Source organism: Falco biarmicus, chromosome 4 (assembly GCF_023638135.1).
Source record: "Falco biarmicus isolate bFalBia1 chromosome 4, bFalBia1.pri, whole genome shotgun sequence".
Taxonomy (NCBI): Eukaryota; Metazoa; Chordata; class Aves; order Falconiformes; family Falconidae; genus Falco; species Falco biarmicus.
In genome coordinates, this window is record NC_079291.1 from 99,308,815 (window position 1) to 99,323,474 (window position 14,660).

The 14,660-nt window shown below is 57.5% G+C and overlaps 1 protein-coding gene across 10 annotated transcripts; it reads right to left on the bottom strand.

Moving 5' to 3' along the window:
- Positions 1-208: 208 nt before the first annotated feature.
- Positions 209-11,177, bottom strand: CCDC71 (coiled-coil domain containing 71). Of its 10 annotated transcripts, none has more exons than XR_008821205.1 (5): positions 10,798-11,177; positions 7,454-8,199; positions 2,590-2,647; positions 1,686-1,794; positions 209-253 (listed from the first exon to the last, which is right to left on the bottom strand). XR_008821205.1 is itself a non-coding variant. In XM_056334340.1 (4 exons), exons 2-4 carry the CDS (start codon positions 8,136-8,138, stop codon positions 1,764-1,766), a joined length of 774 nt encoding a protein of 257 aa, XP_056190315.1. In that variant the 5' UTR covers positions 8,139-8,199; positions 10,798-11,177; the 3' UTR covers positions 209-1,763. The 10 variants fall into 10 exon arrangements, 2 of the variants coding, with proteins under 2 accessions (XP_056190315.1, XP_056190314.1); XR_008821204.1 differs by having other exon boundaries at positions 209-995; XR_008821203.1 differs by having other exon boundaries at positions 2,233-8,199.
- Positions 11,178-14,660: the final 3,483 nt, after the last annotated feature.

A 14,660-nucleotide genomic window follows, 5' to 3' on the forward strand; every position in this document is an offset into this window, starting at 1 on the left:
ATTCCTTAATGGGCCTTAGGTAACTTCAAACCTCATTGGGTTTTCCTCACTAGGAAGGCGGTGGTGGTCTCCAGCTGAGCATGCCCCACGCAGCAGCTGGGCACATGGGAGACACCATTCCGCTGAGCTCACACGGTGCCGGTGCCAGGAGCAGGAGCCCAGGGAGGAGCAGTCTGGCGGGGCCCAAAGAAAAGCTGGACACATTGGGTGGTTCTGAGCACCATTTTACTGAAGGGCTGGACACCTGCTAGGACTTCATAACAAAAAGTTCACTTCATTTAAGAAAAAAAAGACAGTCTGGTTTTTATCCCCTTCCCTATGAAGACTGGAATAATACTAATGCTGTCTTTTCACTAAACAATGCCATTCCAAAATATACAACACTGAGTGTGGAGCAGCCCAGCCTCATATTCAACATTAAATATTAATATAACTTCAGAAACATTCTACACAAACAAATGAAACAGTAAAAAGTTCACTCAAGAACAAGATGGTCAGTTGTTGTAAATTCACCATACAAAAGTTTGTTACTCGCCCTCCCGCGGGCTGCAGTCGCTGCTCCCCAGCTGTCGCTCCGCATCCCCAAACACCAGGGGATGCCCACGGCTGAACCGGCAGCACCGGTCCCAGTTGGAGCAGGTCAGTCACGCTGCAGCGTGGAGACGGGCTCTCCTAGAGACGATGGTTGGCAGAGGTCAGTCAGTGCCCACCCAGAACCCCCCCCGTCCCTCAGAGCGCCCGCTGTGCCTCTGCTCGGGAAATGCTGCTCCTCAGGAGTTCTGCACCAGGAGGCAGGAAGAGCACACGGCCGTGCCTTCCCCACCACAAATGCAGACACTGACACTCGTCGTGTCCCGTCCCAGGCCTGGGCAGTGTGGCGGAGCAGGGGCAGGAGGGGAGGTATTTCTGGGGGCAGCTTTGCAGCACCTTCTCTTTTACAACAGCACTGTGTGCCTGACTGTCTGTGGGAATCACCAGACTCTCACAGAGGCTGCCTGTAGCAACAGGAACAGAAAGGGCTAATTAAGACAACAAGGAGAGAGTCCCAGATGATAATAAGGCCTTTAAGGGACTCCCTGGGGCAAAGCCTCAGTCCCACAGGGGAAGGTATTTCAGATGCTCACATAGGAAGTGCTACCTGCCCTGCGAGGGCATCCAGGGGTACAACTTGGCATGCATGGGGGGGGCTCTGCAAGCCAGGGAGCAGCTGACCTTCCCCATGGCCACCCAAACAAGGCCGGTTTGTGCAACTGATGAAGGATGGAGGGTTAGGGTTAGGAGGGGCACCCGCTCTAACAGGGCATCCCTCACCTGTGCCCCAGAGCCTGCCGCACCAGTGCCTGTGTAGTGCTGCCAGACAGGGCAGGACAGGCTCCGTCAGCTGGGCGGGAACAGAGTGGAGGCAGTGCTATGGCCCAGGGGACAGAGTGGAGGCAGTGCTATGGTATGCCACAGACCCGGCTCCTCTGTTTGTAGATCTCCTGCAGCAGAAGCAGAAGCTGGCTGGCCAGGCACTGCTGGCGTCTTTGGTTTCCCCAAATCCCAGCTTCTCATTTCATCAGCAGACCTCCTCAGCCTTCCTAAGCAAACTCAGCACCACGGCTTTGGAGGCAGCAGCTGGCCAAGCTGCGAGTGCTAGCGGTGTCACACCTACAGACACAGTTCACTCAACACTCGGGGCTGACCTAGTGATGAGGGCTGGCTCTCCTGCCTTCTGGGACAAGATCTCTGCTCCACCAGCCAGCGAGGCACCTGGCACCTTCCTAACAGCACCCAGCTCCCAGCAGGAACAGGCTGTGAGAAGAAGGAAACCCAGGTGTGGTGCTCTTTAGTACAAAGGCCTACCACAAGGCCTGGAGCAAGCTGCCCTGCTGCCCTCTCCACGGGTGGTGCTAGCCCACCCAGCTCACAAAGCCAAGGGCTGCAGCACCATCAAGAAGGTGCGAGGTGCCCCGGAACAGCTGTCCTCTCCTCAAGCCACCTTGGTTCCTGGAAAGCTGTCCCTACCTGACCACAGGAGCAAACGGGCCAGTGCCATTTTGAAGACTGAAACAAAACCTGTCACTCCCACACAAACCAACAAACGCGCTTGAGTGGCATGTGCTCCACAGAGCCCAGCACCAACCTTGCCAACCATGACTGGAACAAGGATCCTCCCACCTAAACCTGCCCTCCTGCCCAGGAAACTGCCCAGCTCGTGTCACACCGTCCAGCTGCAGCTGAGAGACAAACCTGCTCTCTGTCCCACGTGTCCCTTGTGCCGTGGCGAAAGGCCCAGCTCCCAGGCAGGACAGGGAACTTGGACCCAAGGGGGAAGAACAGCTGGAGTGGCTGCACTCACACACACATGCTGGCAAGGTCTGGCTGCAAACACAGCACAAGTCACAACTGAAAGAGCTCAAATTCTGTGCTCAAGCCCAAAACCCAAAGCCCCCCAGCCCCTCCTGCCACAGCTGGAGCCAGGGGACTTCCACCAGCTCCACCAGTGGAGAAATGCTGCTGGTGTATGAGGAAGGGCTGGAGGACGCGCAGTGCAACAGGGGCAGCTGCAGAGCAGGGCTGCAGAGCCGCATGTGCTGCATCACCTACCTGTGCTGCTCTGCTCCTGACTTCCCTGCGATGCTCTTAGCTGGTGACTCGCTGAACTCTGTGTGAGGAAACACCAGGCAATGAGGGGTCTCAGCCCACTGCCCCCCAGCGCTGTGAGCTTGAGTGCAGCAGGCAGGTGGGTGATGCCCTGGTCTGAGAAGAATCCAGCCAGCTGAGTGGTCACAATGCTGCAGGGAGCGCACCTCCTCCTCACACTGAAATAACCACCAGTGGGCTACAAAACGGGAGTAACAAAATAATCCCTTCTTATTTTGCAGAAAAGTGCTTAAGAAATTCTGTACAAGGATCGCTATGGCAGCTGGCTTTGCGAGGGGATGCAGTTTGGAAGCAGCAGCACCACGCTACACGGTTCATCGGGAAGAGGCCAAGCAGGAACTTCTCCAACTAAAAGTAGTGGCAGATGGTGAAATCTGATCACAGTGGACATGAGCTTCAAAACACTTCCACCAATTAACAATGTGATTTCAACTGGTATCTGATGTCACCTTCCCCTTCAGCTGCCTGCCGGACAAGCTGCTCTCCCCATGGACCTCACTGACGGACATCTGAAGCACACAGGAAGCTCAAAGACCTTGTCTGGTGGAGGCAAAGCATCAACTCTTGCTTCTTGGCAGCTGAATAAAAGGAGAAATTATTTCCATAAAATCAGTTGGAAGAACAGCCCTTTGACCACTGGCTGAAAAATTTTGAGAAGTGACAGTGGCAGAGATCCATGCAGTAAAAGCATTCCTAAGAGAGTCTCCAAAGCGCTCAGCTGTCACGGTGCCCAGGAACAGCATAGGCCAGGTTAGGCACTTGGATGAATTCAAAGTGACTAATACAGAAACAGGTCTGAACAACCTGCATACAGCACACTCAACAGAGACTGCAGCACTCCAGGCAACGCATTTCTGTGTGCCCTGCCAGTTACTGCTGTACAGATCCTTGGGAGGCAAGTATTACTCTGCTGTCACAGGATAACATGGGGTGGAAGCAACATCTAGAGGGAGATCTCTGGTTACATTAGGTCTTAGGCAGGTCTGGTTTGATCAAGCCCTTCATCTTCCCCAAACACCAGACAGCAGCGTCCACAGCACAGCCCTTTCTATAGCCTCCTGCCCATGAGTGTCAAAAGCCCAGGACACCAGGAGCACCTGCACCCGGCGACGAGGTGAACGATGGTGGAGAAAACCACCACCAGGCTGCAGGCACCCTGTCTGCCAGCACTGGATGACAGGCAGCAGTTGCCGACATTGACATCAGGGGCTGTAAAGCCCCTCTGTGAATAACAAGCTGCAATCCTTCCAGCCAAGTTCCCAAATCACCTGGGAGGGAGAAGTGGAGAAATCAGGAGGGCAGAGAATTGAGCTCCAGCACTGTCCAGTAGCTCAGGGGCCCTGTGGTCTGTTAGAGGCGTGCAGAAGAGCTGACAGGAACTGGACTGATGACAGGCAAGCCCTTGAGCACAGTTACAGGGTTCTCACTTCCCTGGCAAGAGCCTCAGTGACACAGAAGTGTTTCTAACGCTTGTCTCTCCCTGTGGAGCAGAAAACCTTTAGCTGGTGGCCTGGGAAGGACACTGGGCGAGCCGTTGCCAGCAAGCCTTCGCAGAACTCCGCTCGGTGCTGGGAAAGGCATGGTAGTGCTAAGGCAGTATGTTTTGCTGGACACACTAAGCGACAGTACAAGCCAAGTCCTTGACTGGCAAAGACCCAAGCCGTGAAAGACATGAGGTGACAGAGTGGGAAGGCAGGCAGCCGTGCAGCTGGGGGAAGAAACACAAGAGGAGAGATGTGGCCTGGTAAGCTGGCCTCAGGTGCTCAGCTTCCCACTCAGGCTGGAGGAAAAGCAACCTCAACCCAAACTCAGCCTTGTTGATCACAGAATCATTTAGGTTGGAAAAGACCTTGATGCACAGGTTGTTTTCCCACCAGAGGCCTGGCGCTCAGCTGGGATGTCTGCGCCACTCGAGGCGGTTGCAGAGACAGGTCTTGGTGCCCTTATAAGGGGCTGGGAACAAGGGAAGCTGCTGTCAGACAGCAATAGCGCAGGCAGGAGTTCAGAGCCCTCCTCAGGAAACAGCCAAAAAGAGAAACTCCAGTGCAAGACTTCAAGACCTGGCATTTGAGAGCGTGGGAATGAGAAAGGTCTGAAGGAGCAGGAACAAAAGGGACAAAGCAATTTTTGGCCAGTTAACAGTGATGGAGGATCCCTGTTCATCCAGCATCACGTCAGGACAGGGAACTCTGTGCCAGGGCATTTTAAAACACAGAAGCAGAAGAAAATATTTCCTCCTCTGCAGCCAACGAGCGGCATTCACAGGTCAGTCTCAAACACTGCAAGTTATGATCACCAACAGCAACTCAGATACGCACAGTAAAACCACACAGAACCTGAGTGCGTGATTCAGAGCCTGCAATCACCCAGCAAGGGAAACCTCCGCCTTGCTCTACCTGGATGAAGGGGGAGAATCCCTCTTGTGCCATGGGACACCCCATTCCCTGCTCTCTCACTTCCTCATGAACCTCCTCTCTCCCCTCTGTGCCACGGTTTTCCTCTCCAAGCTGGGGATCAGATGCTGACCCCTTTTACAAAGCACTGAAATCCAGCCAGGTGCTAGGGAGGGGCTGAAACAGGGGAGTTGTGGCTTCCCAGGGGAGCTCATCCCTTCAGCCAATGTCCACAGAGATTACTAGGTCAGGCAACTGGTATTCTGAGCTGGTGAGAGAATGAGTAGATTACTGGCCCACTGCTGCAGAGATCTGAACATACAGCGGTGTAGAGCTGACATTGCTTCCTCTCCTCGAGCCACCAGGTCCTGCTTTTGCATTATCCCAACACAGATCCTCTCATCAGAGACAGTCCCTGCCAGATGACAGCGGCAGCACCTACCGCTCCAACACAGTGTTTCTCCTGGAGCTCGCAGATCCCTCCTCGAGAAGCGCAGACCCGAGCTCCGCCAGCACACGGTCTGTGTTCACATCTGACAGCATGCCCCCAGCCAGCAAGGCTAACGCAGCCATCTGCACTGGTTCTGCAGTGCCTCCTGGGGACGGGCAGAGCCTGCACTCCGGGAGCTTTCACACCTGCCACACACCTTCTCGCAACATCCCAGAACAGCACAGCAAAGCTGTCACCTGTCACAACGTGGTGCCAACCTCCCCTCCTACTGCTTCACCCCCAGAAATTGACAGAAAGAACCTCTCTATGTTTCAGTGCTGGCAAATATCCTCTCAACTCTTCCGCTTTTCAGCTTTAATTCAGGCTCAAATATCCTGCTGAGCTCTGGGACAGCAGGATGTATCTAATACATTCAAACACAGCCCGCGTCTTCTCTACTGGCACCTAGGACCTGCTCCTGAAACATCCTGAAACAACAAAACAGTTACACCGTGGGCAGGACACTTTGGACACTTTACGCAATTCCTGCTAACAGCTCCAGCCCTTCAGCTCTAATGGTCACAGTTCACGTTCTGCATTGTTGCAGTGGAGCAACACCGGGTGCTGAAGAGGAATCACTCTTTGGAGGCAAACCTCTACCACGAGTTTAGAGCTTGTGCTACCAACAAACAGAGGAGGCACCTAGAGACGTCAGGTGGACTTGCAGGCAACAACCCCATAACACTCCTCCACTCCCACGCCGAGGTAATATGATTGAAACAATAGTCAACTATCAGCTGGTAATTCTCCAAATTGCTTGGCGTTTCTGGAGACAAACAAGCGACTATAACTCCGCCTGCCTGTGAACTTCTCAAGAGAGCCCAGAACAGACTGTCACAACACTGAATCACAAAGAAATCCTGGCACCGTGCCACAAAAGAGTGGCTGAAGGGGAGGGGGAACAAAAGCTATCAAACCCAATCCCAGATGGATGGAGGAAGTGCATCTTCCCACAGTTCCTGGGCCATATGCACACATATGGATATATAGATATATAGGTAATAAAGTTATAAAATTTGCTCAAAATAAAACCAGTACATGTACAGCTTGAAAAAGAGCAGTATCACAGTGCATCAATGTCATGAGAAAGTCCCATGTTCTCTCCCTGCATGACAGCGCAGCCTGCCACGTTCAGAAGAGCACCTGTGGGAAGCGAGCTCTCCAACCTGCTCGGCTCGCCGCAGGTGAGAGTCACCGTCCCGCATTCCTGAACAGGTTTTCGTATTTCTGCAGTCAGTTCTGCATAGCAGTGGTAGGCAGGCAGAAACAGCATGAGTGCAGGCTGCTCTGTCTGCAGGTTAGTCAACACATCATCACCAGGCAGCAGAGATCCAGAGTCACTCTCAAGCTCCTCCACACTCTGGTGCCGGGCTCGTATTTACTTACTTACAAAAAAAGTGACAAAGTGAAGAAACTCAGGGGATGCTATGAGAGTGGGACAAGGGCTGAATTCGGATTACAGGGGACAGATTGACCCTAAGAATCTTCTGTGCTCTCCTCCTCACTTCATCATCAGAGGAAGAGTTGCCCACCTTGATGGCCCGGAATTTCAGCAGGCTTAAAGTGCTTGGAGCCCGCTGTGATTTATTTCGGATAGGAATGGTATTTGCTTTCTTCCTCTGCGGTGCTTCTCTTGCCTCTGCAGCTCTTCTTTTCTTCTGCCCAACACTCTCTCGGTGAGTGCTGCTGTCTTTCCAATCTATTTTCCCCACCAAAGCTTCCTTACCTCTGATTTTCAGGGTCTTGGACTGCGATGCTGTGGTGCAGCCCTGGGACAAGCTGCCCGTGACCCTCCCATTGAGAACTCCCGAGGCTTTGCAAGCATTGCTCTCCTGTAGCACTCCACCCTTTGGCCCCTTCAGAAGCTTTAAAGCGAGGGTGGAAGAATCTGGTGCTTTCTTTATCAAACGCTTGTACCCCTTACCTTCTGTTATTTTAGTGGTCTTGCCTGAAGAAAATCGCCTCAGTGGACCCGAAGCCTTGAGGAGTTTAAGGTCCGAGGGCAAGATTCCAAGATGCCCTTGTGTGTACTTGGACTCCAAACAGGACGCGGCAGTTTTCAGCGGCACCAGAGCTTCCAGAACCACTGACAGTCTCATGGCTGGATACACATCAGGATACATGCTTGTAGGGAAGCCCACTGCTGCAGCCTTGGACGTGCCAGATCTTGTCTGCTTCAAGGAGCTCAGAAGGAGGTTTGTGGAATTCCCTTTAGAGATGGGCTGAGCAGAGACTTTCAAAGTGTTCACTGAAACACTGCTCAGCGAAGCAGACACTTCTGCCACAGCTGCGGCATTTCTGGCTGGACCCTTAGCAGAGTCGCTGGCCTTGGCACAGTTGTGAGGAGTGCTCTCTTTTGTGTGGCTTGGTATGTCTGCTGTGCACGAGCTGTACCCATACACATCCTTACTCCTCAGAATTGTGGGCTGGTAGCCCTCCTCCTTCAGGCCCTGAATGAAGGCCACCAGCTGAGTCTCTGTGTCTGAAAGGTCCTTGGACATTGGGTTGAAGACTCGGAGGGCTTCCTCCAGCACTTTCTGTCCCGCAGAGGAAATTCTCGACCAGGAATGGACAGCTTTTTCTTCCACATTGTTCACTGCAATATTCATGGCATTAGGCAAGTGGGCACTTCAAAAAGGTCCAAATGACTGTAAAAACAACCCTTGACACCTCAAAAGAAGAGAGAAGACAGTTAGCTTACAGCAACTGAAATCACCTTGCATTTTTAAGCAGGGACCTGAAACCATTGAGCCCAGGCGTGGCTACTCACAAACATCGGGTCAGATTCTGGGCATAACCCAAGTTAGAAGCATAATCAAGAAAATCCCATCACTAAATTTTCTCTGAAGTAAAACTAAAACACCTCTCAGAAATATCCTCAAACCTAAACAAGATTTCAGGCAATTGCATCCAACCCATCCCAAGATGAAGGGCTCCAATGGTTAACTCAGTAAAATCTGCAGCTTGTTTTCAGTCTGAGTTTGACACGCCCCAACTTCAGGTAACCAGATCTCATCTTCCCTTGGTAAAGCAGCCCTTCATTGAACCCTCTCCCCGTGCACACTCTGAGAACAGCACAACTGAGCCATCTCGACACTAAGAAGCCTGAGCACCTCAAATCCATCCCAGCACCATGTTCAATTTTCCAGCTTCCTAACTGATTCTGCCCAAAAATTGATTCTGAGTCCCTGCCAAAACTGCAGCATCCTCCTGAAGACCTGACAGCAGAGCTGGAGGCTATTTCAGTTGTGCTTCATTGAAGCTGAATGCTGTGGCAAAGCAACATCACTCCTTGCTGTTCCCTTGTTTGAACAACGGTCTGCAACTTGCTGTCACAGCAAACTGGTGTTGATCCAAGGGCACTCGCTGCCAAGTGAGGAGGAAGCAGGAAATTCAAGCAGAGCAGCATGAAGGAAACACACATCACCAAGGCCAAGTGTACAGTGGCCTGAGGGACAACACCGGGATCATGCTCAGGACACCACACAGCTGTCTGCCTGGGACAAAAGCACTAATTATTGCTTTAAATGAAAAACAGGCACTGAAGAGCAGTGCAGGCAGAACTTTGTGATGCACCCGGGAGAACTACGATCCTCTCATGCCAAGCTGGTGGCCTTGCCGGCTCTGCACCTGGATGCTGCACTGAAAAGTTATAAAATCTTTAGCTTCATTGATACCTCTGAAAATAATAAGGAGGACTCAGTGAAAAATCCTTTTCATGGAAATGCAGAAGGTGTTAGAGACACTGTTACAGAGGGCAGTGTGCAGGCAAGAAAGCTCTGACGGAAAAGTTAGCGCCTGAGCAGACACAGCAAGGAACTGCTTATGTCCAGCATTCCTCCCACAACTTTGGTTTCACCACAACCTCAGAGCCCAGGAGTGCCAGCCCCAGAGCAGCACCTGTACCGCCGCCAACTGCACAAGCAGGGAAGAAACACAAGTCAAAAGCAGCCACAGAAGGGGGAAGCACAGGTCAGCAGGGGGGTAAAAGCCTCCACATGACAGACTAATCTCAGTCAAGTGTTCTGCAGACGTCACAGCAGAAGAGGGATTTGGAGGAGGATAATGCAGTTCTGTGACAGGCGGGGGATCTCCCACGGAGGAGGGGAGGCAGGCAGGGAAGTGCTCTGACAGAGCTGCGGCCAGCATCATTGGCCAGTGGTGAGATTTGTCACCTCCACAGTGAACAAGCAAATGGTAGCAGACGCAGCGAAGCAAGTACGGATGTAAAACTTAATCCTGATCTGGTAGAGAGAGAGAGAAACCAACAGAGAAGCACGAATAACACCGCGCACTCCACAGGATGCAAAATGGATCGTCTTCAGGCTGCAGCATGCCCAGGAAGAGCTGGGACACCTTTGGGGGTATTCTGATGTTGAATGAAGAGGTTGTGACATCTCATCGGGGACAGGACATCTCAGCATCGATCCACTTGATCTCGTTTTGTGCAGCGCAAGTTGCAGAGGGGTGAAGGCCGGCCCCAGGCAGGCACACCCCAAGTCTGTCGACCCCACAGCAGGTTCCCTCACTTGGCACACTACCGGGGGACGCACCCTGGCTAAAGTGCCACAGGGACCCCAGACCCTCAGCGCTGCCGGCATGTAGGCAGGCACCGCGCGGCAGGACCCCCCCCGCCAGGCCCGAGCGATGCCAGCGCAGGCCGGGGCCCGGCCGCTCGAGGGAAGGGCTCCGCTGCGCGTCCCCCGGGAGCTCCGAGGGCCAAGCCGGCCGCTGGCAGGGCCCGGGCGCCGGGCCGGGGCAGCCCGCGGGGCCAGGGGCTGGCTTGGGGACCCACGGGGGGCGCGGCGGGGGCCGCCACCCCCCGGGCTCGGCCTCCCCTCCTGGCCCACCCCTCGGTGGCGTGGATGCCCATTCCCCAGCGGCTCCGTCCCTCGCTGCCCCCCGCACGCCCCGCCCCGCCCCGGGCTCGGCCCGGCCCGGTAAGGAGGGGCCGCCGGGAGCGCTGGCCGGGCGCCCTGGGCCCGCCGGCCGGGCGGGCCCCGGGGCGGGGAGCGCGGCCCGAGGCCGGTGCCCTCCCAGCGGGGCTGCGGGGAGGTGACTGATGCAGACAGCGGGTGCGGGCCCCCCCCGGCTCGGCCCGCGCCGGTCCCAGGCCTTGGGGGGGGGGGCGGGGGCCGGGGCGGGGGCCGGGGCGGGGCCCCCAGCGCCGCGGCTCCGCCTCCAGCGCCCGGGGGCCGCCGCGCCGGGCGGCTCGGCAGCGCCCTCACCCGGGAGCGCGGGGCCCGGACACAGCCGGCCCCAACCTACCGGCCGCCGCCAGACCCGCGCCCGCCGTTGCCCTACGACCGCCGCTCCAACATGGCCGCCCGGGGAGCGCAGGACGCACCGCCCACTTCCGCTTCCGACCCCCTTCCGCGGGCCGCGGCCACGCCCTCAGCGGCGGCGCGGGCTCGGTCACGCCCCCCTCCCGGTGCGCCCAGGCCGCGCCCCCCGCCGCGCCGCCTCCGCCCCGCCGCGCTCGAGGCATCGGCGGTAGGGGCGCCGGTGGCGCGCGTTGTCCCGTGGCGCAGCCCCGGGCCGGCAGGGGGCGCCGGCCGGCGGAAGCGGCGCCGTTTCCAGGTAACGGCCGCGCGGCCGGGGCCGGTTCCGGTGGCGGGGCCGGTTCCGGGGCGATGAACGACGGGGCCGGGCGGCGGACGGCGGCGGCTGGTGCTGCACGTGGACCTGAACAATACGGTGGTGGCGGCAGACGCGGTGTCGGGGCAGGGCCCGCGGGCGGCGCTCAACAGCTTCCTCAGCACCGTCACCTGGGGCCGCGCCGGAGCCGCCGGTGAGCGCCGGGGCTGGGGATGCCGGGACCTTGGGGAGCCGGGATCGGGGGGGGGCAGGGGTCTGGGGTACCGGAGATGCCGGGGGCTGGGACGGCTGGGACTCGGGGGGGCCGGGGCCGGGGGAGGAGGTGGGGATGCCGGCGCCTGGGGGGTGCCAGGGGCTGGGGGGCTGGGACTGGCGCGGGGGGAGCCAGAGCCGGGATTGCCGGGGGTGCCGGGGGCTGGGGGGACTGGGATGGCGGACTCTGGGGGGACTGGGGCCAGGGATGCCGGGGGCTGGGGGGACTGGGATGGCGGACTCTGGGGGGACTGGGGCCAGGGATGCCAGGGGCTGGGGTGCCTGGGGCCAGGGATGCCGGGGGCTGGGGCTGGGGGGGACCGGGGATGCCGGGGCCGGGGGGGGGACTGGTGTTGGGGGAGCTGGGGCTGGGGGAGCCAGGGCCTGGGAGGGGTGGGGGGTGCCAGGGCCTGGGAGGGGTGGGGGTGCCAGGTCCAGGGGGTCCGGGCGGGGCGGCGGTAGCTGAGCACCCTCCTCTCTTGTAGGCGAGTGGCAGTGGGCAAGTGACCGCCCCTCCCTGGGTCCCCCCTGCCCCGGTGCCCTCAGCTACTACCGCTGCCACGGCCGGGACCCCGCCTTCACCGAGACGGACCCGGGCCGGTGCTTCAGCAGCCTGCATGCCCGCCACCTGCGGCTGCTGGAGTGGCCGGGCCAGCCACACGATGTCCTCTCGGTGCAGGGGGAACCGGACCTGCGCTACCACCTGATCCTGCCTGCCTTCTTCCGCCTCCTGGACACCCTGCACCGGGAGGGGAGGGCGTTCTCTGTCATCTTCAGGACCTTCGGCACAGACCTGCCCCGTGCCCTCCGGGCCGTCAGCTGCGCCCTGGCTGGGCAGCACCCCCAGTTCCCCACCCTGCGGGATGTGGCGGTGAGTGGCACCACGGGGGCCTGGCACGGAGCTCCCCACGCTGGGCTGCTCCTGAGCCGCTTAGCCGGCCTGCTAAGCCAGCCGGCACCTCGGGATGCAGCTGGTAGCTGCAGGGGAGCACATGTGCATATGGATCCTGCACAGGAAAGGTCTCCTCCTGGGATATCCTGGGTTGGACAGAGCATCCCGTTGCCCAGAGAGGGGCTGCTGCAGCAGAATGGGGCTCCTGCAGCAGAACAGGGCTCCCTGGCTCAGAGCCGATTGCAGCTGTGCTGCCCCCAGCAACGCACTGGGTCAGAATGCTGCGAATGAGCTCCAGAAGCTGCTTCATTGGTGCCTTGGAGCGTTGATGGGGAATAGAGATAGAAAGAGGGGCAGTGTGCGGCTAGGAGGTCACTCCTGTCCATCCCTGGAAAAGAGTTGATTTTTGGCTGGGGGGGGTTCCACACCTCCTCTTATCATCTCCCCAGTGCCATCCTCCCGCGCTGCAGTGGTGGGGAGTCTCTACCCTGCTGCTTCGTGCAGCACAAAACAACTTGTCCGCTTTGGAAATCTTTGCTCTCCTGCTCTCTGTGGTCCTGCAGCTCCCTGTGGACCTCACCCCTGGCCGGATTCGCTGCAGCAAGCGAGAGGTGGTGCTAACAAGGGGAGCAGAGCGGCTGGCCACCCGGGAAGATGGAAGAAAGCTTTATGATTACTTCAGCTCCTTTCAGGGAATTGGAGGCTTCCAAGACCACTTTGACTGGTGAGAAGGCACTGAGGAAGTGAATTGAGCATTTTCTTCTCTCCTGTAACTCTTTAAGCTTCTCCTGGTTTGGGATAGCTCTTAGTTTTGATGTCTTTATGTTCTTGGGGCCCCTGTCACTTACATGTTCCCCACTTTGCCAGTGCACAGCCTGATGGGGCTTTTCTCAGGTCCCCATCCCCTGGTGTACCTTCTGCTTTTCTGAAAACACCCCCTGATTTGTCACCTTGCTGCAAAATGCCTCTTTCCCAGGAGGCAGCAGCAGGCAGAGGGACAGGATGGTCTCCGTTCTGCTTTCCTGACTCAGAGGTTGCCCTGAGCCCGCAGTGCAGCCTGGCCTGCTTTAGCCAAGACCTGTCGCCCTCTCCCTCCCCTGACTGCTCCTTGTCCTGCTTGCTGTTTCAGGTGGGCCAGGAATCAGTTTTCTTCCCAGGGTGGGAAGCCCCTGTGGATTGACCCTCACGATCCCAGTGTTCACCACATATTCATCGATGACAACATCCGGCTGGACGATGCAGACACCATTGTTCATCCACAGGTAGGCGGCTGAAGGTCCCTCCGGTGCCAGCTGCCTGCAGTAGGGGGTGTCCCCGGTGAAGTCAGGCACATTTTGCCCCCTCTGCATGAGCATGAGTTTGCAAAGGGGGGTCGAGGCATAGCCCCGGCGTCGCTGCAGCCCACGCCACCAGCGTTAGTGGCAGCAATGCACAGGGCTGCCCACAGGGAGGGTGAGATTGGCCATCAGCAGAGAACAGCAGGTGCTGGCTGCCTGTGCTCACTGCCGAGCACCTCTGCTCCGCCGGGGTGAGTCAGCCCCGCTCCCGGCAGCAGCAGCAGTGGTGGCAGGCCAGTCAGCCTCAGCACGCAGCTGCAGCTCATCTGTGGCACCGAACTGAAAGGGCAGTGTTTGTGGCAGAGCATGCTTGGAAAAGGAACATTTATGCAGACAGAAACGCGCCTGGCAGTTGGACAACTGTCAATGCTCGAACAAGAGCTGCAGATGCACAGGCAAGCCTGAACCCCTGCCTGTTTCCATCCATGTGGCGGGGAGGGGGAAGCATGAGGCAGCCGGTGAATGGTCAGCAGCGTTTGCCAGGCAGCTGGGGAGTGGTGAGGGATGAGATGCCCGTCGGCTATTTCCTTCCATACAAGCTCTCTCAGCTTGTGGATTTGCAGCTGGTGGCAGGAGTTGTTGCTGCCTGGAGCAAACCTGTCAGGAATAGGCTTTGGTCTGTGCTGCGCCCGATTCAGGGATAATTACTGCAGACTGCTCCGCTGAGAACCTGAGGCCCCTGCACACAGCAGCTGCTGCCTGCATGTCTGTAGCAGCCAAAGCGTGGCTCATGCAGCTCCACTTGCTGCATTTCAGCCTCGGTCTGTTTCCCTTATCAAGGAGTTCCTCCTTGTGTCATTTGTACCCAGCATGGCTGGTCATTTGGGCTGCTCAGCTTGTCTTGGAGCAGCTGTGCAGTCAGCCCCCGGGCTCCCCCCACAAGGATCAGACAGCATCAAGTTATGGTGGCAGCAGATCTCACTAGGGTCTGGGTCGCAGCTGAGTGTCTCGCTGGCAGGACTCATCCCCGCTGCTGGGACTTTGCTGTCCTGCAGTCAGGATCGGTAGGCTGGATGCCAGCTTCCCCTTCTCTTGTGTCACCAGCTCTGCAG

Coding starts and splice junctions, on each gene's coding strand:
- CCDC71 (XM_056334339.1), bottom strand. CDS start 8,138: ATGAATATTGCAGTGAACAATGTGGAAGAAAAAGCTGTCCATTCCTGG.